General features: G+C 42.7%; 2 protein-coding genes across 4 annotated transcripts; both read right to left on the bottom strand.

The window, feature by feature from the left end:
• Positions 1-1,212: 1,212 nt before the first annotated feature.
• On the bottom strand, positions 1,213-21,342 carry LOC146578195 (uncharacterized). The gene is made up of 7 exons (XM_085268605.1): positions 21,312-21,342; positions 19,146-19,187; positions 4,468-4,734; positions 4,145-4,384; positions 3,834-4,055; positions 3,546-3,671; positions 1,213-1,526 (listed from the first exon to the last, which is right to left on the bottom strand). Exons 1-7 carry the CDS (start codon positions 21,340-21,342, stop codon positions 1,489-1,491), a joined length of 966 nt encoding a protein of 321 aa, XP_085124731.1. The 3' UTR covers positions 1,213-1,488.
• Positions 10,642-12,313, bottom strand: LOC146578196 (E3 ubiquitin-protein ligase TRIM21-like). Of its 3 annotated transcripts, XM_085268581.1 has the most exons (3): positions 12,044-12,313; positions 11,863-11,872; positions 10,642-11,685 (listed from the first exon to the last, which is right to left on the bottom strand). In XM_085268581.1, exons 1-3 carry the CDS (start codon positions 12,286-12,288, stop codon positions 10,642-10,644), a joined length of 1,299 nt encoding a protein of 432 aa, XP_085124707.1. In that variant the 5' UTR covers positions 12,289-12,313. The 3 variants fall into 3 exon arrangements, with proteins under 3 accessions (XP_085124707.1, XP_085124706.1, XP_085124705.1); XM_085268580.1 differs by lacking the exon at positions 11,863-11,872 and having other exon boundaries at positions 10,642-11,676; positions 12,007-12,313; XM_085268579.1 differs by having other exon boundaries at positions 10,642-12,313.
• Positions 21,343-21,722: the final 380 nt, after the last annotated feature.

Below are 21,722 nucleotides of genomic sequence, written 5' to 3'. Positions count from 1 at the left end.
ATGGCAACATTTAGACTGAAAACCAAACAATGAAACTCTGAGAGACACAGGACGATTATCGACTCTGTCCACACAGTGGAAAATTTGTTCTTAATAGAGGAAACATCGTCTACATAACAGACCCAATCAGAAGTAGCGATGCTAAACACAGCAGCTGTGGTTTCCTGTTTGATGAAAACAGGTCGTCTGCCTTCATGTTCAGTCGTCATGTTACAGATACTAACTGAACTGAACCTTCAGCAGGTTTTGGACGTTTATGAGACAAATTTAAATCACAAGCTTTCATCACTTTAATCCTGCAGGTTTGAAACTGTTTTCTATTATTAGAAAGATTCTTTGTGTATTTCAGGTAAAGTGTGATGCTCATATGTAAATAACATCTTGTTTTGTTTCCTGTCCAACTGGCCAGCTTTGAGATGAAACCAGTCATTTTTAACCAGGATATGTCCTTCAACGCACATATTAAACAAATATGTAGGACTGCTTTCTTCCATTTGAGCAACATCTCTAAAATTAGAAATATCCTGTCTCAGAGTGATGCTGAAAAACAAGTTCATGCATTTATTACTTCTAGGCTCAAAATCGTTTTCTGTGCCTGTCATGAACAGCTGTGTGGCAGGCAGAGGCAAGACCCAAATGCAGGACTTGGAAACAAAGGGGTCGGCTAAAAGAGGCAGCGTTATTAATGTTAGAAGATACTCAGAAAGAAACATAAAAATACAAGAAAAACAAAGAAAGAAAATTAGAGAATATAAACAGGAAACTACGAAGGAAACATAGAACTCACAGAAGAACACAGCAAAACAGGCACGAGGGAGACTGAGGACCTAAACACAGGGATGGGATTACAAACACAATGAGACAGAACACAGAGAAAACAGACAAACGCAGGTACGTGAGCGGGGAGACTGAAAGAATAACAAAACACAGAGAAGAGGCTGGCACAGACTGGACACGAAGGAAATAAACATGAACAACAAGAAATAGAGAATAAGAAATATAAATAATGACGACTCTGACAAATAAGGGAACCTGAGCTCAAGAGACACCAATATAGAACCAGAACAAAGGTCACTGAAACAAGAGAACAAATAAACACATAGTCCATAACAAACACAAAAACTAGCTCAAAGACTGAGGACCATCACAGGACACTCTGTGTCAAACATGAGTGTTCATAAGTTCAGAGTTTTGATCAGTTTGAAATGATGGAAGCAGCTCCTGAAAGTGACGACTCTTCACCTCGCAGTAGACCTTTGTCAGAGTTCAAGCTGCACAGACTCAAACCAGCAGCAGGTTGATTTCTTTAGTTCCCCGTCAATCCTGGTTCCTCAGGAGGAACTTGCTCCCACAATGACATCACTGTGTGAATGAATGGGAGTGAATGAAGAAAGGAGGAAGCTGATGACTGCCTGTAAATGTTCCCACGGTGACTGACAGAGTGAGACTGTCCACAGGAAGTCTGCAGGTCTGTCCTCAGCTTCCTGTTTACACTTCTTCTGTGGTGTCTGTGGTTCCTTTAGCTTCTGTAAAAATGGGACAGTTGAGTGTGCAGTCATGGTGCAGGTCACGAGAAGGGTGAGGCATTTATTGTCCTACCAACTTTAAAACCTAATTAAAATGTATATGTATGTAACAAATATATGAAATTTTAAACCTAATTTTTAAACTGAAGCTTAAAGAGAAAAAAGTTAATGATGGATTGCATTTATATAACACTTTTCTAGGCACCCAAAGTACAGTTCCACAGTCACTCTCACACACTGGTGGAGGCAGCTACAGTTGTAGCCACAGCTGCCCGGGGACAGACTGACAGAAGCAAGGCTGCCATATCGCACCATCGGCCCCTCTGGCCATCACCAGTAGGCGGTAGGGGAAGTGTCTTGCCATAGGACACAACCACCAGGACAGAGAGAGAGCAGGAGGGATCAAACCGGCGACCTTCCACTTATAGAGGAGCTTCCCAATCCACTGAACCACAGTCGCCCCGATAGTTCAGCATGTAATAACACTGGGACATGAGTCATATAGGTGCAGCCTCCCTACCTGTGTTCTCAGGGGTCTGAGTGATGATGTCAGCATTGGTCATGTGTGTTTTTGGGATGACATCATCAAGACAAGAACATGCCAATGAGTGACTGAATATCCGGGTTTTATTTACAACTCACTGAACTTGGATTTCCCATCAACCCTGTTTGCCTGCTGAACTGAATTCAAATATATATTGTTTTCATTTAATAATAATCCTGCAGAGAAATCTTAATTCTTATGAAGACGTTGTGAGGGGCTTCATGAATCTCTCTCTGAAAAAGAACTCATTTTGTTTCACTTTAAACACTAGTCACACAAAGAGATGAAGACAAGAAACAAAGTTAAGAACATCTTTTGCTGTGTGGTAACTTTACATCTTCCTTTGTTCAGTCCTGCATCTCAGCACCGGTATCTGCTGACATGCACTCTCTCTACTCTCAGACACTGTTTACCTCTACAGAGTCCACAACATTCAAATAGCTGCTAGACTGATCTTAAACACATAAAACACTTCATGGTTTATGTGTTTTACCTTTGATCATTTCCCACTGATCTCAACAAAGAAGCTCCGTCACAGAGAGCTTCTCTCAGCAGTTAACCACACCAGCAGCACCTGTTTTGATGTGGGTGAATGAACGCTCGACTCCGGGAAATATGAACTACTGACTCAGGTGACTTCACTATTTATGTGCTTTTACATCTGATTACTGCTACTACTGTGTATAACCCTCAGATTTACATGGCAATAAAAGAAATAATGTGGTCACTGAACTAGCTTCTCCTGCTAGTCCCAAAAACGTGACTCAAAGTGAGAGCTGACTGGGCTTTTTCAGCTGTAGCCTAAACTGTGGAAGCATCACCCTGCCCTTGTTAGTTCAGCCCACTCGCTGCCTGTCTTTAAATAATGTCTTAAAATGTGTTTTTGCTCCTCAGATTAGAGTCAGAACGCGAGCAGTACATTCTCACCTTGTACTGGTTGTTATTTTCCTAATTTTGCTGGTTTGCTGGTTTGTAGAGTATTTTTATTAAACTGTCCAACGTGTGCTTCTCCGATTTATTTTTGAAAAGATACATCTGGATTAAAAACAAACCAAATCCGCTCAGATTATTTTTAATCTTCAGTTCAGGCCGACAGCTCCTGTTACACTGTGTCATTCACACAAACCTGAATTGACTCCCATCAAACACCGATCACATCTGTTTAAGCTGCAGGATTTCCTGTCTCAGTGCCACGTCTCTCTCTGCTGACTGCCTCATGTTATAAACACTGAACTGACCAACGAAACCACAGTACAGCTTTAATTATGAAACCAGTGACAGGTTTTACTGAGGAAACAGGAACCTGAAGAGTGAACTGCACCTGCATTCAGGTCCCACTTTCAAAACACTAGTTTGATAAATGTGAGAAGAAGATTCTCATTGTTTCATTGAGCACATTTTACAAGCCCAATGAAAACTACTTTTGGGTTTATCTCTCATTGATGTCCCTCGCTAGAACACAGGTGAATGTGTACCTGCAGTGTTTGTCCTCAGACTGGAGTAAAGTACTTCAGGTTCGCTGGCTGGAGTCTTATTGGTCCAGGCTCTACTGGTGACCTCAGCATAGGTGACATCATTTACTGGAGCTGACTGGTATCTCCCTGCAAAGATGAAGTGATCTGAAAGAATACTAGTATTTGTGTCTGTGGAGTTTTAGTCTGAATCTACTTTCTAAGTGTTCTAAAAATAGAAACGCTGATGGAGGCTGTCTTGATGTGTCCAACACGATGACTTTGGATGAAAATTTGAGACAGACGCTATACCTGTGCGCTTCTTCCACAGAAGATGAAGTACAAACAGAACCAGAACCAATAGCACCAGGGAACCTATAGCAGCTACAATTGGGGATATGAGGGAGGAGGGGGGAGAGGGAGAAGGGGGAGGAGAAAGAAGGGTAGAAGAAGAGGAGATATGAGTGTTTGTCAGTGACGTTATGGTTGTTGTTTCTTCTTTTGTTGTTGTAAACAAGGCTGTGGTTGAAGGACCTGCAGGAGAGATGAGGAAGCTGGTTCAGTCAGTTTATCATCAGCTCAGCAGATTGGCTTTAAACAGGAAGTGATGTCAGTGATCTGACCTCTGACCCTCAGAAAGCTCTGAGGAGATGATCCAAACTCATCAGTAGAACACCAGTAGAGACCTTCATCAGACTGCTGCACGTTAATGGTGATGAGTTTCTCTGATTTAGGTCTAACAAGACGTCCATTACAGTAGAAATAAGCTGCAGCTGTGCCACCAGTTTTCTTCTTACAGCGTAGAGTGACATGACTTCCTGTCCTCACAGGAAGTGCAGGGATCTCCAGGATCACATGTTTATCTGAAGAAAAGACCCACAGAGTGATGTAGAGGTGGTATAACAGTCTGCTGTTAGTCTGATGATGAAATGAATGACTTCATTACCTGATACAGTGATGTTGACTTCTTCACTCTTCTCTCCAGCTTCACCTTCACACCAGTAAACTCCACTGATTGGCTCGAACTCATTAAACAAACAGGATGAACCATTGAACCTCCCGAAGCCCCGCCCACCTGCTCCACATGACTCAGTCCCACTTCCTGTGTCCCTCTTCACCGTCCATCCATCAGAGCCCAGCTGACCTTCACATGTCAGAGACACTGAGGCTGCTGTGAAGAACTGCTGAAGGTTTGGACTGACGCTCAGAGAGACTGGAGGACAGACGGACAGTTTCTATCAGTGTTTACACTCAGTGTTTGTCCTGGACCATGGTGCACTTCATCTACTCACCTGCACAAACAGTCAGTGCAGACAGCAGCAGCACACACACACCTGAAACAGGAGGTCAGAGGTCACTGAAGGTCAGAGGTCAATGAAGGTCATAGGATATTAAAGGTGAGAGATCACTGAAAGAGAGTGGAAATTATGACCAGAAGGCAGTAATAGGCCTGGGAGAGCATCTTCTATGTTACCATGTTCACCCTTCACCCTGCTATGATGGCACTTGTTTAGCCATTTGTCACATAGACTCTGGATGTTATATTTCAAAGCTGCACACTGGTTATCTGTGTAGGTCACAGTTAGGTAGTGATGGCCCGCTTGAAGCTGACGCTCCGGAGCGTGTGTCGAAAAAAACAACACACTGGTTCAGAAGCACTGTGTCGAGGCTTGCTTCGTTTGGCAAAAGTCACGTGACCAGTGACGTCCAAAGCTTCATTACGCACGTAACTGCTTCGGTACCTGATTCAAACGGATATAAGGAAGTGAATCATCCACGGGATTCGTGGAGTGTGTTGATGGTGACAGAGAGCGACGAGGTGATCGTTCAACTGACAGATATGGAGCCAGCGAGGAAGAGAGGACGTTCTGGCGTGTGGGAATATTTTGAGTTGATTTTGCTCAATTCATTTTATCTGCTGAAGTGAAAAACCTGAAATGTCCAAAATCATGTTTTCATAATGTAAATATCATTACAGCATATGACTTTAGGAACACTTCCATGTGAATTAAAGCTGATGAAGACTACAACAATGTATTTGACACTATACGTACATTACATTGCTACAGTTTAGAAAATCATTTTGTTTATTGTTTTTGGGTGATAGTCTGCAGGACCCAGGAATACCTGCATATCTACCAGCTTGCAGTGTAGTTCCTGCACTCCACAGCCTCTTCTGTTCCATGCAAGTGGATTTTCTCCAGGGCAGGAGAAACTATTTCTAAGAAAAGAAACAGACTCAGCCAGCGCACAGTAACACTAATCCTCTTTTTAAATGTAAATAACAAAAGGGCTACCTGACATAGAGCATGTTTTTACTTTGCAAGTTCTTGATTAGGGGTGGGTTTTGATTATCGCCTTTCTGATTACAATCCATGCTAAATTGAATAAAGTGATATTGATTCATTAAAATCCCGTGTCGATTTGTAAATTAACGTTATTATGCCTGAAACGCCAGCATCTCAGGTTAAACCTCACAACATGTCGTCAAACACCATGCAGCTAAAACAGTAACTGGGAGCAGGTTTACAGATTCTGCATACAAACGTGAACACAGAGCGCGGACCTGACGCGTCAGAGTCAGGTTTTGATGTGTCGGCGGGTCCGCGCTGTGTTTGCCTCTTTTTTTTCGCTGGCTTCTGCAGCTGCAGGTTTCATAACTCTCTGTTTACATCTCTAATTAAGTCTCACATGTGTCAGCTTTCTTTTAATAGATACGAAATTATGGATATATACTGTTAAATGACCAGAATTGTAATATTTCTGACTGAGGCAAAACTTTCCAGATTCCAATCAAATTGAATCGGATCCTGTATCGAATCAAAATGATTCTACAAATCAGTGACGATGCAGCCGTACTCAGCTTCCTAAGCATTTTCCCTTTCCAGTTCACAATCAATCCCACCCCTAGGTCAAAAATATGTATAGGACAATTGGCCTCATCTAATATTTTGTATGAACCTGTCCAGCTGTCCAGTGATTAAACGACAAGTAGATGGAGGCAGGACTCCACAGCAGGGGCATACTCCATAATGTGCTGTGCATTCTCATATGTATATTATATATATTGCTCACTTATTGTATTTACCAACATCAAGGAGTTATGAGCAAAGAAAGGCCACACCATAGTGCATGTTTAAATAGGGAAAGTTTATTGATCAAAATGTATTACGCAAATACGCATTACATTTTTTTCAGCCCCCCAATCGAGAAAACAAAACCAATTACATGTTCAAAGCAACGGAACGGTGGCCCAATATCAGAGAGAACTCCACTCTTGAGTGAGCAGTGATGATTGAGCAGTCCGTTTTATTCTGCAGATTCAAGCTGCTCTTCAAAATTTTCACCACCAGATGTCACCGGAGAGGACTGTGTTGAAAAGCTTCGAGTAATGAACCGTTTTTCAATACAAGCTTCAGAAAGCTTCATTTGGCCATCACTACAGTTAGGTGTTGTGAGAAAGTGGGTGACACCGAGTTGGTGGGGAGGTCCTGGTGGTGAAGTCTTCTGTTCTCCTGTGTCAAGAGTGCAGACAACAGCTGTTGAAACACCTTCTCTTTTAACGTCTATTCAACTAAATGCTGTGCTATTTATCTTTAGTGACTGTGTACCTGCCCCCCCCCCCCCCCCCCCCTCTCTCTCTCGTGCTCATAAGAATAAAAATGAATAAAAAGTTGTTGATTACTTCTACTCATGTGACAAAGTGCAGGAAGACCACGCCCGGGTGCATATTTTTGGTAATAGCCCGTCACCAGTAGTAACCATCTATTACCTATGACAAGCCACCTGGGAAGGCGAGACAAACTTTGTATGTAATAGTATCTTCAACCTCTTGTATACTCTGAGTGGAAAACAGTTAAAACATAAACATGTTTAATCAATACCTTTCATAACTTGAAATGCAAATAGAAATGATACATTTTTAAAAATGATGCAAACAACAAAGTAAAATGTTGCTATTTACCCCAAAATGCAGCAAAGGCCTCAGATTTTTTGCACAATCATTTCAAACTATTTACAGAACAATCAGGTGTGTTGCATCAAATAAGAAGGCACACAAAGTATTCATGCAACTCCCAAAGAATAGGTCCTGTCCACTATAAAACAGAGGAGAACACCACAAGGTCTGACAGCAGGAGCACCTGTGACATTCACTAGTATAACTCACAAAAACCCAATAACTGCAGCCTCCAAACACACTAAACGTCACTAATCTCTCACATGTGAAAACTCGCTCTCTCTCTTTCTTTCGCTCTCTCTCTCTCATTGGTGTCACTCCTAAAACTTCTCCCTCTTCCTAAACAACCAAACGCCTCATGTTGCCATATCATTTTTTGATTGGTGGACATGGTACACTTCAACATGAATAAGGAAGGGAAGTGGTGTTTTTTCTTTTTCACTCGCAAGCGGAGAGCGTTTGCTAGCGCTGTCCTTAGAAAACGCAGTTGCTGAGGCGGCTGAGGTCATTTGGAGTCCAGGGAGCGCTTTGAAGACCTTCTGTGACTCTTTGGTGGCATCTGTCATTTTTTACAGTGTTGTATGTTGGTACCTCAGGTCCCACATCTCCAGATTCACTAACAGCTTCTTCCACCTGGGCCATTCAGACATTTAACAAACACCATGTCCCCTCTGTTCTAACTCTGCTGTGATCCCAACAACCTACATGTAAAGGTCGCCCAAACTAATAAAATTGTCAGGGATTATAGTGGAGAGAGAAAACAGGCGGCTCCCACACTTTATCTGAACATCAGTTTTGAGTGGCTATACAGTATATCTGCAGAGATACGGGCAGTACAGGTGCAGCAGTTAGGTATTAAGAAATAAAAAAGAAAAGAAAAACATAAAATGAATTCATATTCAATTTCCACATTTACTAAAAGCAAACAATGTAATGATATTAAAGTAACTCCCTGATGGATGACATGAGCAATGAACAGCTTCACTGATTTTATTAGGTTCTATTTGAGTCTCAATCTGCTGCTGTTTGAAGCTCATCACCAGAAAAACAACAAAACATACAAACTCTGAGGGAAATGACCAAAACAGTCTCCAGTCTTTTGTTAGACTCTGTGTTTATAGTGGAAAATTTGCTCTTATTAAAGGAAGTGAAGGCTACATAATAGGCAGATAAGACAAACATGTGGTGAGTGCAACTAGCAGCTGTGGTTTCCTGAATGAACGTCGATGTTCGAAGAAACGAGGTTACTACACCGGGGGAGCCCATCCTTGGGGTGGGCCCATTTTTGTTTTAGCGTGTTTTGGAGTTTAAAAGCCACAGAGACGCGGTGCTTAGGAAAAATGCATTTCAGCTGTGCTGATGCTCCTGACACGTATAAGACTGGGGAAACCTGCATTCAGCTGGACCTGAAAAACACTATGTCCAGATAAACACAATCAACTTTTGGAGAAAAATAAAAGATTCTTCATCAGACTAACAACTAAAAACATCACACTTACCTTAACAGTATGGGCTACATCAAATATATTCAAGACCGACAACAACACTTCTCACTGCTGCTAATTTTAACAAAACTAAACAAAAAGTAGAAAAAGGCAATTCACCAAGTCTTGAAAAGTAAAACTGAAAAATAGAAACACAGAATAAAGCATCCATCCAGATCTTTACCACCAACAACATAAAATCTACCTTAATTAAATGGCCAAATTCTCCAATAAATGAGCAATAATAAAGTAAGAAAAAATAAGACATTCAATTTATGGACGCTCAAATTAACAGAGCGACATTAAACGCACCTCATTGCCTGCCGTAGCGTTCTTCGCAGCTGCACTTCACCTCAAAGGTCGGTTAATACATCGGATTGAACTTAACCAAAGTCCAATTAAAGGAAAATAAATGTTTCTAACAAATACAATGAAGAAGATTAAAATAATTCACTGTCAGTTACTGTCGCTGTGAGTTTGACCAGGTCAGCTGCTTCATTTGGTTCTGCCTAAAGTTCTCTCAGTGATCCAGTGTTTATATGATAAGATACGTGTTTAATGCAGAAAGTTGGAATTACAAGTTGGTAAGAAGCTTTTTAACAAAGGTTTGATTTAAGCTTTAAGTTCAAAGGTGAAAGAAATTTCACGTTTGATGAAGGAAGATCAAGGCTAACAAGGACATAGGTCAAAGGTCAAAATAAGGTAAGGTGAGAAAATATAATAGATATATATAATCAATCAATAAGGTGAAAATATCAGATAAAAGGGTTTTTTTGGTTATAAGGAATAAAGAGGTCAAAGGTCAAAACAAGAGACACTGGTAGAGACCTCAAATCATTGTTACTGAAGAAGGAGTTCTTTAAGAGTACGACATTGATAGAGTTTGTTTGTGTGTTTGAGAGTTCAGACTGAAAGGGAGCGCACAATCGTGTGTGTGTCTGCAGCTGTTGTGTTGTTGCTGCATCGTTGCCTCAGGGGGAAAGTTGTGTGTGTGTTATGCAGACTAGCAGAGACTGCAGCTGTCAGCAGCCACACACACTTTCTATTCTTCAAATCAAATCACAGTGAAACATGTTCACTGACAGCTCAGCTTCAGCATCGTCTTCATGCTGTGACTGCAGCCGTTCAACTCTGTTTGTCTTTAACCCAAATCATCACAACATGCAAATATAATCATCAAAATGATGTGACTGGAAGGATGCAGCAGTCTGTGCTCCACCTTTCTCCTCCACACCTGCAGGTGGAGAACATGGATGCATGAATCTCTACAGAGTTCTTTGAATATTATCCGTCTCATCAGTTTTCAGTGAACAAAACTCCTCACAGAGCCAAAATAAGCAGTTTGTATCCAACATAACTCAGCTGGACTCTGATGCTCCGTATAACAGCCACACATGAGTCTGGATTCACTCAAAGCATTGAACAAACTTTATTGGAAATGAAGCTTTTGGACATTTGTTCTCTGATATTTGCTCTTCAGCTCGAGTCTCCATCAGTGGGAACATTTCCTGATTCAACTTTTCTTCTGTTCAAATCAAACTCCATGAGAATCAAAGTGTGAATCAGAGTCCTGATGATCAGATTCTATAGAAACATGGAGACTGTAGAGGATTTACACTCAATATGTTCATTTGTTCCCTTCAAGAAAAATCAATCATTCATCCAATTAAATCAGTCGTTAATCAGTTTGATTGACAGGACAGATGATCAGAGGTGCAGAGTTTTCACCTCCATCATTGTTACAGGGGCTGAAGAATGGGTGGAGTTTGTGAGTGAAGGAGCAGCCAGTAAAGGAGTAGATCAGAGCTGCAGCACCTACATCATAAAAGGAGACCAGACCCTCCTCATAATCCACAAACACCCCCACCTTCTCAGGACCAGGATGAAGACAGAGACGGACTGAAGGGTCAGCACAAGCTATGTACTCATTTCCATTTCTCAGCACTACAGTCCAGAAACCATTTCGAGGACTCACTGTGATTTTTCCCTTCCTGTTGATCGACTCTGTGGCCACTCCTAAATCCCAGTTAGTCTTTCCTTTAACCTGAACCTCAAAGTAAAATCTGCCTGAAGAGAAACTCTGCTCTCCTAAAACATTAGGACACTGAGAAAATCTCTCTGGGTTGTCTGGAAGTTTCTTCTCCACATCACTAGGATAAACTTGTTTTCCATCATCAGACAGGATGAGGTTAGGATAAGCTGTATCAGGATCCAGAGTCACATCCACCTCATGCTGCTGCACCCTCTGCAGCTCAGCCTCAAACAGCTTCTTCTTCATGGGTTTCCAGACTGTCTCCTCCAGCTGAGCCACAGCTCTCCCCACAGTCCCCTCATATGATGGTGGATGAACTCTGACCTCTGTCCAGTCCTTGCTGGGTGGAGCAGCTTTCAGGGAGGAGAAGCTTTGGAGGAGGTGGAGGTGGTCTTCAGAGCGTGAGAGCTGCTCCACCTCAGAGCTTCTCTCCATCAGCTCAGAGATTTCCTGTTCCAGATCTTTGATGAGACCTTCAGCCTGTTTCTCTGTAGCTTCCTGTTTGTCTTCGATCTCCTTCATGAGCTCCTTCAGGCGTCTCTCAACAGACTCCATCAGAGCCGTGAGGACCTGAACACCTTCTGCTTTCTGTCTGTCTGCAGCATCTTTACTCATCTTCACCGACTCTGTGATCTCCTGAATCTTCAGTCGTCTCTTCTGGATCATCTGCTGAATCTCAGCCTCTGTCTTCTCCAGCTCTGCCTTCTTTCCTTCATATTCTTCTCTCAGAGGAACAAACTCGTGGTTCTTGTGGTCTAAAACAGAGCAGAGCACGCAGACACATGTCTGGTCGGTCTTACAGAACAGCTCCAGGAGTTTATCGTGCTTCGTGCACATCCTGCCTTCCAGGTTCTCCACAGCATCAACCAGCTGATGTCTTTTCAGACGTTTCAGTGTCAGATGAGGCTCCAAGTGAGTCTGACAGTAGGAGGTCTGACACACCAGGCAGGACTTCAGGGCCTTCAGTCTGGTTCCAGTGCAGACGTCACAGGGAACTTCTCCTGGTTTGGCAGCTTGTTGCTCTGAGCTGCTGCTGCTGGCTTTCTGCTGAGCTTCACGTCTGAACTGAGCAACCATCTCAGAGATGAAGGTGTTGATCTTCAGCTGAGGTCGAGTGTAGAAACTCTCTTTACACATGGGACACTGACAGATGACATTCATGTCCCAGTGCTGACTGATGCAGGTTTTGCAGAAGTTGTGTCCACATGATGTAGTGACTGGATCAGTGAACACATCCAGACAGATGGAGCACAGAAACTGATCTTCAGATCGCAGATTGCTGGCAGCAGACATGTCTGCACTCTGAGGGAGAAAGAAGAGAAACATTTGATTCAAAATTCACTTTAAATTTCATTTTACAAAGAGAGAAACAAGCGTCAGTAGTCTGAGGAGCTTGGAGAGAAAAGCGTCTGAACTTCTTTAAGTTTCTACTCATCACAGAAGCTTCTTCACCTCATCCTCAACACGGACCAAGGAATGAATACTGCACTTTTGGAAGAACTCCCTCCCCTGCAGCCTCTTATCGTCAAAGGGACGGAGGTGGAGAGGGCAAACAGCCACAGATTCCTGGGACTGCAGGTTACATCAGACCTGAGCTGGACTCTCAACACCACAGCAACTGTGAAAAAAGCCCAGCAAAGGCTTTATTTCATCAGGCTGCTCAGGAAAGCTGGCATGAACCACCACCCTCTCACCCAGGCCTGCAGAGGACTGATAGACAGCATCCTCACCGCAGGCATCACTGTCTGGTATGGAAACACTACACAGACAGAGAGGAAGGCTCTGCAGAGTCATAAAGTCTGCAGAGAGGATTATGGGAACAACACTTGCATCCATGGACCTGCACATACAAAGCTGCACATACAATCTCAGACACAACAGAGCAGGACAGCAGCATCACACACAGAACACGATTCTTCAACAGCTTCTTCCCCACAACTGTCAGACTAACGGCAAACAAAAACACACTGAACACTTAAAATAACACAGCACTACTTAACCTCACTTTGAATGTATCATCGGTTCACTGACCATCGGGCAATACACTCACAACAGACTTGTGAAACAGATCTGTGGAACAAATGTGCAACACTGTGAGTGCGATAAGAGGTAGAGAACTACACACTCTCTGTACATTTTCTTCTTTTTCTTTGTATATAGAAAATAGTACGACTACCCTACTCCGGACTTCATTTCTATCCTTCTGCTTTTTCTGTCTTTATATTGTTAAAGTGTGATTTGACTTGGAAAGCTCTCCACAAGTATTCCACTGTGCATGGACTGTTGGTCCTGTGTGCAAATGTCAAAATAAAAATCTTGAACCTTCAGTTGTCAGAGTAACTGGTGGAGACCCAGCAACACACTCAGAGACAAACTGGTTCATCTGAAACACAAACTGAACAACGTCGTGTCTGCTGTACAGTGCAGCGTCCAGATGAACAGGATCAACAGGATGAACATCTTTTTAACAGTCGTTACAAAGATGTGAAGTTGTTTGGCTGACACAGACAAACAGTATCCCACATTCTTGATTTTTAGCTCACAAACACGTCTTATAAGGACTTATTGATCCTGAAATGTTGGAGGTTTTAGCTCTTTAAACAGTAAAGTTACAGGAGGATACAGATAATTATCAGGAAAATGTCCTCGGTTTGTTAAAACGATCCCGTCCGATAACACATGAGAACAATAAATGTATCATTTTCTGTTGTAACCCACAAACTGAACGGTCACACTCATCTTTCATGTTGTCACTAAAACATCACTCCTTCCACGTCTAGTTGGTCGTGATGGAGGCGGAGTGCGTTGGGTCCGCTTTCCCTGCCCAGCCGATGTTCCTGACGCAGGGAAACAGATCCTGTTGGGGATCCCTACCTCGGCACAACACCTGCCATGGTCTTTGCACACTCACCACAGTAAATGCATCATGTTGTCAGCTTTACAGTATCATAGTCAGAGAAACTGGTCAGGCCGCTCTCTTCCAAATGTCTACACTTCACCCTTTTACTGTCAGTGGGCTCAGAGTCCATCTAATGTGGCTCATTATCTGATGCCGTCTGCAGACCAGTGTTAGACACTGAGAGGTTGATGGCTCCGTGTCAGAGCACCGGCCTTAACGAAAAAGTTATCAATCGTTCTTTTCATCTTTTCTCATTACCCACAGCTACATCCACTCCTATCATGCTGCTCACCTCTGCTGCGACGATTCAAACAGCCGGAAAGTGAATAATTTGGAGACGGTGCGTTTGTGTCACAGTGAACAGTGAAAACAGAGACTTTCTAAAACGATGATGCATGTTAGTCATGTGATGCAGGCATGTGACCAATTAAACAAAGATAGTGGAGAGCATTATACAGCTGCAGTTTTGACAGTCCTATTAAAGATGAATATCAGTCTGCACATGCTCCACAGAGCTTTTCTTCAAGTTCTTTATTTCTCTCTCGCTTTTGCAACTTTGTACTTTTGTGTTACTCGCAGCAACAACTCCACCTCATTGTTAGTCCATTTTAAAACTCGGTGCTTTTCCTCCACCTCTGCTGCGACGTTTCAAACAGCCGGAAAGTGAATAAGCGGCAGACAGAAATGAGACCGGTCGAATCGTCTTGCGTTTCACGCATGCGCAGGACTGGAACGTAAGAGTTTTCAGCCGTCTTAATGTGGACGCACAACTCTGTGAAAACGACTGAAAACACTAGTGTGGACGCGGAGCGCTGTTTTCAAATCTATCCGGGCGAGTGTGGACGTAGCCTAAGTGGCACCATGGAGGAATGAGGTGGCGCTCTAGAGCCCTGATGAAGTGAACAGAGTGAAGATTTGTGTAGAAGCAGGAAGTGTGATCAGCTGCACTCACCACTGTTGCTGAGAGGAACCTGATGGACTCCAGTGAATCTTCTTTTAGAGACAAACAGGACTCGACTGCAGCTCTGCTGCTGCTCTCTCACACTTTCACTTCTGCAAAATGACGTTGAGCTTCTTGTTTTTCAGCTGTTGCTCCGCCTCTTCCTGCCTCTCCCTTTACAGGAATCAGCCGGTCTGTACTCAGTGACTGTGTGCAGCGGGTGGGAGGAGTGAGGAGTGGTGTGTGGGTTCACACAGTAATGACGGCCTCAGGTGATCAGGAGAAACTCACCTGGATTTCCTTTTTCCACAGCAGACTGAGAGCTTCAGGTGGACCCTGAAGGAGGTCTCAGACACAGGTGATAAAAGTACACACAGTGTGTACTGAAGTAGAAGTACTACTGTTAAAAATACTCCAAGTACTGTTTCAACTTCTTTACTCAAGTAAAAGTAAAAAGTACTGGCTGTGAAATGAGAGTAAAAAGAGCTGATTGAAGAACATTTCTAACACATGTGTTTTGTGGAGCAGGGAAATTATTTTACTGCTATTGTTAAATAATTATTATCATTACCATTGCATTAAGAATATAATCTGCAGCATTGATATTGCATTCAGAGGTTTAACAGTGTGTGTCTTTCAGAAAGATTAAAGTCACAGGCTGACAGGAAACTGCAGGCTTGCAGAGAGTTTGCAGAAGTGAAAGCAGAGTCTTAAGTTATTCTGAGCAGCTGGCTAGACGAGGCTATTTGAATTACTAGGTTATTCAAATTGATCATTGCTTTAACAATGTAACAGATGGCTTTAAGATGGCCTTAACAAATTTCCCACGTGTGGGACTAATAAAGGTTATCTTATCTTATCTTAAGATGTTTATGCATACAGTTATTATATTAACCTTGTATTCCAGATGCAGTTATAACTATTTTATACATATTGCATATCTGTGCTTATTTTGAGTTGATGTTCAGGTTCAATAAGGGTCTTAAGCTTCACTGGTGAGAGTGTCCAGATGATACATGCTGAGGGAAAACTAGAACATAGAAGGATTGCAATACATGCTTACAAAACACTTATATCAGGTCATTTTATATTAAGCTTCTAGTTGAACAGCGTTGACCAGCCTCATCAGGAATGTTGCTCGTTCACGTCTGCTAAATTTTTAAATCCAAAACTTCAATTATATTGTACGAAATGGTCACGTGTGCAAAAGCATGTATGCATGATTACAGTTTTTACTGCCACGAGGACTGGACCGGATTCTGGACCGGAGTTTTTCCCATTTTGTGGATAAGCTGTCGGTCCACCGTTTACCTCAGCTGTCAATGCTGGAGCTGAGAAATGTCCACTTTTATTTACTCTCAAACAGGGTGTAAAACTGTGTGCAAGTTAATAAAGCTCACTGCTGACCGAGGACAGCCATGCTGAGGTGAGCTGTCGACGATATGCTAAACTGTTGGTTAGCGTTGGTATTAGACTCTGTTAGCCTCTGCTAGCTGCAAACAGCAGCTAACAGAGGCTTTTCCACTTTCCTTGAAGTGGATCCTTCATCATTTGTTTGTATTCATGTGTTTTTGGCAGTTCTAGTAAATTGTAAACTCAGTCAAGAAAATCTGGATAAATGACAGATTTGTGTATGAAATGTTTTTAAGTATAGTTTTTAAAGTACTTCATCTGCAAACAGACTGTTTTTCAATGAGGCCTAATACTTTTCTTATGTTGAAAGCTGATAGAGGACAGGGTTTGATGAATGTCTGTGAGAGATTAGAGATTCAGAACAGAAACGCTAAGGCTGCTAGTGTTTGTCTTTATACCATTTTTATTGTATCCACTGATATTACCTAATAAATGTACGGTCTGCACATTTCTTCTGTGTGTGATGATGATTTATTTGTGTAAAGAAAAAACTAGCTGTCACAACACAAATCAGTCAAATGTCTGATGTTCTACATATGTATATGTGTTACAGTGCTGCATTTCTGTCCTGACCTTTGACCCCATGCTCAGACTAAAGCTTCACACAGGCTGGTGTGTAAAAACGGCTAACAATGCATTTCTGTGTAAAGCATCATTTGTAGTAAACATTTAATGCCTGTTTCAGTTTTACACAACCTGATGGAAAAGAGAAGGAGAGCAAAGGTCAGTGAAGGGAACGACTGTAGTGCAAATACAGGTGATGTCAGTGAGGATGTGACCCTGCTGCCCTCTCCTAAACAGAGGAGACATTGTTACCCCAATACTGTCAGGCCAACATCAGCAATAAAACAGGGAAGATGTGGGGTTAATGCGCACTAATGTTAAAGAAGATTGTGTCACAGGGTTTTAGAGAAGTATTACATGTTAACTACAGTAGCTCCATAATGAATGAGTAACACGGGGAAAAGCTGTCCTGTAAAATTCAAACAAATCAAACAGTTGGAGCTGTTTAGTAAAGGAGCCGCCGACTAATATCATGTAAAAATGTGTAAGGATTCAAGAAAATTACCGTATTTCCTGGACTACAAAGCGCACCTGAATATTAGCCGCACAAGCTAAAATCAGGGGAAAATCCTGTTTTGTACATACATTACCGCACGTGACTAAAAGCCGCAGGTGTTTCAATGTTGACTTATCATATGTAAGAGAATATGCACAAAGGGAATTGTCAGGAAAGAGATGGCTGTTTGGAGACACACCCCTTTTATTAATATTTTGAAAAACAAGTTATGGGTACATATTTGCATAACTTTTTAGGTATATGTACAAGTAGCGGTAATTACAAGTACAAAACATGTACTGTGCTTCATAAATGGGTAACAAATGTAGTATATAACAATAACCTACAGCACACCAGAAAAATAGCTTCGGACTACTGTTATGTATGAACCAAGAATTATTGTGTGCTATGCAAGCCATCGCCAGTAGGGGGAACCACGCCCAGTTATGTGTGTGTGTTACTTCTGTGTTATCCCAATAAAGAAGAAGTCAACTTGTAAACAAACTATTGTGTGTGCAGTCTGACTCGGCATAAGCTCTAATAGTGTATTGACACTACAGTGGAAATATAACAACTACCTTTTAGGCTCAGGTGCAGTGACACGGCTTTAACAAGAAGAAAAGTCAGTCATTCACCATCTTTCTCTTCTTCCTGCGCACTAAAACCACCAAAGTCCTCTTCTCCAGTGTCGGATACGAACAGGCTCAGGGTGGCTTCGTCATCCACTCTCCGCTTCTTTCCTTCGTTGTCACTTTCAAAACCAAAGAAATCCTCGTTGTCAGTGTCAGAGTTGAACACCCTCTGAAGGGCCGTGGCGGTGTCCTCCTCTCCATCATGCAGCAGTCCAGCCCTTCGAAATCCGTTGGTGATCATGGATGTTTTCACACTTTTCCACGCTGTCAGATTCCACCGGTGGAGTTGAGCATAACTTGCTTCTCGCAAGTTTATCGCCGCTCATCATCCACGCCTCCTGCTGAACGCGAGGAGGAGGAGGAGGAGGAGGATGGGAGATATGAGTGGTGATGGTGGTTGTTGTTGTTGTTGCTCTTTCTGTTGTTGCAACAGAGATTGGTGTCACAGAACCTGCAGGAGAGATGAGGAAGCTGGTTCAGTCAGTTTATCATCAGCTTAGCAGATTGGCTTTAAACAGGAAGTGATGTCAGTGTTCTGACCTCTGACCCTCAGAAAGCTCTGAGGAGATGATCCAAACTCATCAGTAGAACACCAGTAGAGACCTTCATCAGACTGCTGCACGTTAATGGTGATGAGTTTCTCTGATTTAGGTCCAACAGGACGTCCATTAAAGTAGAAATAAGCTGCAGCTGTGCCACCAATTTTGTTTTTACAGCGTAGAGTGACATCACTTCCTGTCCTCACAGGAAGTGCAGGGATCTCCAGGATCACTTCTTTATCTGAGGAAAAGACCCACAGAGTGAGTTAGAGGTGGTATAACAGTCTGCTGTTAGTCTGATGAAATGAATGACTTCATTACCTGATACAGTGATGTTGACTTCTTCACTCTTCTCTCCAGCTTCACCTTCACACCAGTAAACTCCACTGACTGGGCTGAACTCATCAAAAACACAGGATGGACCATTGAACCTCCCGAAGCCCCGCCCCCTTGCTCCACATGACTCAGTCCCACTTCCTGTGTCCCTCTTCACCGTCCATCCATCAGAGCCCAGCTGACCTTCACATGTCAGAGACACTGAGGCTGCTGTGAAGAACTGCTGAAGGTTTGGACTGACGCTCAGAGAGACTGGAGGACAGACGGACAGTTTCTATCAGTGTTTACACTCAGTGTTTGTCCTGGACCATGGTGCACTTCATCTACTCACCTGCACAAACAGTCAGTGCAGACAGCAGCAGCACACACACACCTGCAACTGGAGGTCAGAGGTCACTGAAGGTCAGAGGGCAGGAACCTGTTTCAATCTGGTCTTGTTCCAAAAACATCACATTAAAGGGGGGAGACCTTTAATTCGCTTTGAAGGTTCTGTTTAGGTTTTAAAAGTACATTTAGACTTATAAACATCACACAAAGCGCCAGCTCAGTTTTAACACATGCTGACGAAACTATGTTGGTACACTTGGTCTGAATGAGGTGGGCGTCATATTTAGGGATGGGTATTGATAAGATTTTCACGATTCCGATTCCATTTTCAATTCTGTTTAACGATTCGATTCTTTATCGATTGTCTTATCGATTCTTTTTAAAAAGGAGAACAATAAGGTCGATTAGCTTAGAACTTTGTTTTATATCTTCTCTTTGAACAAGGTAGAAATTTAGGAGTAACATGGCCTTACAAACCCAACAGTGAGATCTTAAGCGATCCAGCCTACGGCTCTTCAATGGGGTGTCACAGGGTCCCCAGGAAAAAAATTGTAAATGTAAAATAATAAAATAAATATTCTTCTGTAGCAATAACAAAGTAAAACATAAATTATTCTGTAGCAATTACACAAGAATATCCAGTAATGTTCCTGCCTACAATTAAACACATTCACTTACCGAAAATCATCTGCTGTGGCAAATGGGTGCAAGCCTTTTACCACAAACTGAGTCACTGCTCGGTGACATTCGTCTATCCTGGCCTGAAAGGAGAAGCTACCTGTAGACTGCAGCGAGAACTGCCAGCATCTGAGCCGGACAGACTCTGTCTCTCTCATCATGGTCACCTAAATGCACAGTAATGTCAGGTTTTGTAATAAGGCAGATCGCGCTAACATAATATGCACTGTTGTTGATTATTTACCTGCCGCATTAACGGGAGAGGACGTGCAAACGTTACCGCTGCTGCTGGGTTGAGAGTCACGAGTCCGGAGCGGAATTAAAAACACGACATTCATTTAAGGTCATCGCGTGTTTTGTGAGCAAATGCTTTTGCATATTCGTAGTGTTTCCTCCCTTAAATGAAGTATCTACTTTTCAAGTACTGCAAGTTGCCCTGTTGTCATCCGTTCTCGTAAAGTATAACCAAACTTTGGAGCCGCTTTCGCGCCGTGTTTCCTGCCAGGTAAATGACGCTCCGCAACGTGGTGACGTCATTCGGGGCGACTGGAATCGATAAGGGAATCGTTTGCAAAAATGGCAAACAATTCCAAGGGATTGAAGCAGTGGGAACCGGTTCTCAACAAGAACCGGTTTTCGATACCCATCCCTAGTCATATCTGTTTTGACAATCCAACACCCTGCACCTAAACATTTCCCAAACTAAGCAGATTTTGGGGAATTGTTGATTATTGGAAGCAGAAGAGAAACTGCTCCCCACTCAGGCTTCATGAAGACTCAGCAGTTTGGGGTGGATGGGCAATGGGGAATAAAAGAGTAAGGGGTACAGCAGGCAAGAAAAGCATTCTCAGGATTAAACAGTCAGAACTTATAAACCAAAGCCATGGGATAAGGGTTAGTTGTTTATTCAGCATCAGCTGCTGAATAAAAACCTGGAGAAGCCGCTTCATTGATCTTTATTCACAGGTTTGAGTCCCAGTTTGCTTCTGTTTGAAGCTCATCATGAGAAAAATAACAAAATACACAAAAGTAAGGTAAATGACAAAAAACAGTCTCCAGTCCTTTCATTAGAGTCCACATAAAGGAAAGTTTGCTCTCTATAGTGGAAGTGAAGACTACATAACAGACCAGAGGAGCATGTGGTACCTGCAGCTAGCAGCTGTGGTTTCCTGAATGAAAGTTGATCTTCGATAAAAAAAAGAGGTTGCCTGACTTCTCTACAAGTCAACATGTTACAGACAACAAACTGGATATGAAGGTCCAACTCTCTGAGTCCAGAACACACGATGGATCTGAACTTTAAAACAACAAAAACACTAAAGAAGAAGAGTGAACTCTTCTTCTCGCATAAACGTAACTTCAGACCTTGGACAGACCTGAAGAGATTTCATTTTAGAGTCAGTCAGTGAGAGCATCCAGCACACACTCTGTTACTGTGTTATAAGATAAATGAACGCTATGAGTGAGTGAAGGATTTCAGCGTTTGACTCACCGAGGAGCAGAGACACAGATGAAGTCTTCATCTTGTCGGGACGACGACTGGCAGCAGAGTGACACCTTCAGCTTCACCACTTCCCTGTCAAGATCATCACGCTGCTGCTTCTGGACAGCGAGGACGAGGAAGAGCTGGTGATGCGCAGTTAGCTGATTTGGATCAAAGCTGGCTCCTTATTTGGTACAGAGGAGGGAAGTAGAGGGCGGAGGTGGCTGTGAGCTGGGGTTTAAGAAGCTGCTGTACATCCAATCATCCAATCAACACTTAGGAACTCTTTCAAACCAGCAATCAGCAGCATCCACCTGCCTCAACATTCAACACACACATATCCATACTCACATCTCAGAGAAAGCAGAGAAAGATGCACACCATCCCGTAGGAGGAGCCAAACGTCTAAAAATATTTGAC

Source organism: Mchenga conophoros, linkage group LG3 (assembly GCF_057382185.1).
Source record: "Mchenga conophoros isolate Kocher_MC1m ecotype Shallow Benthic linkage group LG3, M_conophoros_male_GT1.1, whole genome shotgun sequence".
In the NCBI taxonomy this organism is placed as follows: domain Eukaryota; kingdom Metazoa; phylum Chordata; class Actinopteri; order Cichliformes; family Cichlidae; genus Mchenga; species Mchenga conophoros.
The sequence above is the reverse complement of the archived record's forward strand: the minus strand, read 5'-3'. Positions and strand labels throughout refer to the sequence as shown.

Excerpts from the sequence above, each read along its gene's own strand:
- LOC146578196 (XM_085268579.1), bottom strand. The coding sequence starts at position 12,288 with ATGTCTGCTGCCAGCAATCTGCGATCTGAAGATCAGTTTCTGTGCTCC.
- LOC146578195 (XM_085268605.1), bottom strand. The coding sequence starts at position 21,342 with ATGAAGACTTCATCTGTGTCTCTGCTCCTCG. Across the intron at positions 4,735-19,145 it reads TGCACTGACTGTTTGTGCAG|TCTCTCTGAGCGTCAGTCCA; the intron begins GTGAGTAGATGA and ends TCTGTCCTCCAG. Across the intron at positions 4,385-4,467 it reads AGTCAACATCACTGTATCAG|ATAAACATGTGATCCTGGAG; the intron begins GTAATGAAGTCA and ends TCTTTTCTTCAG.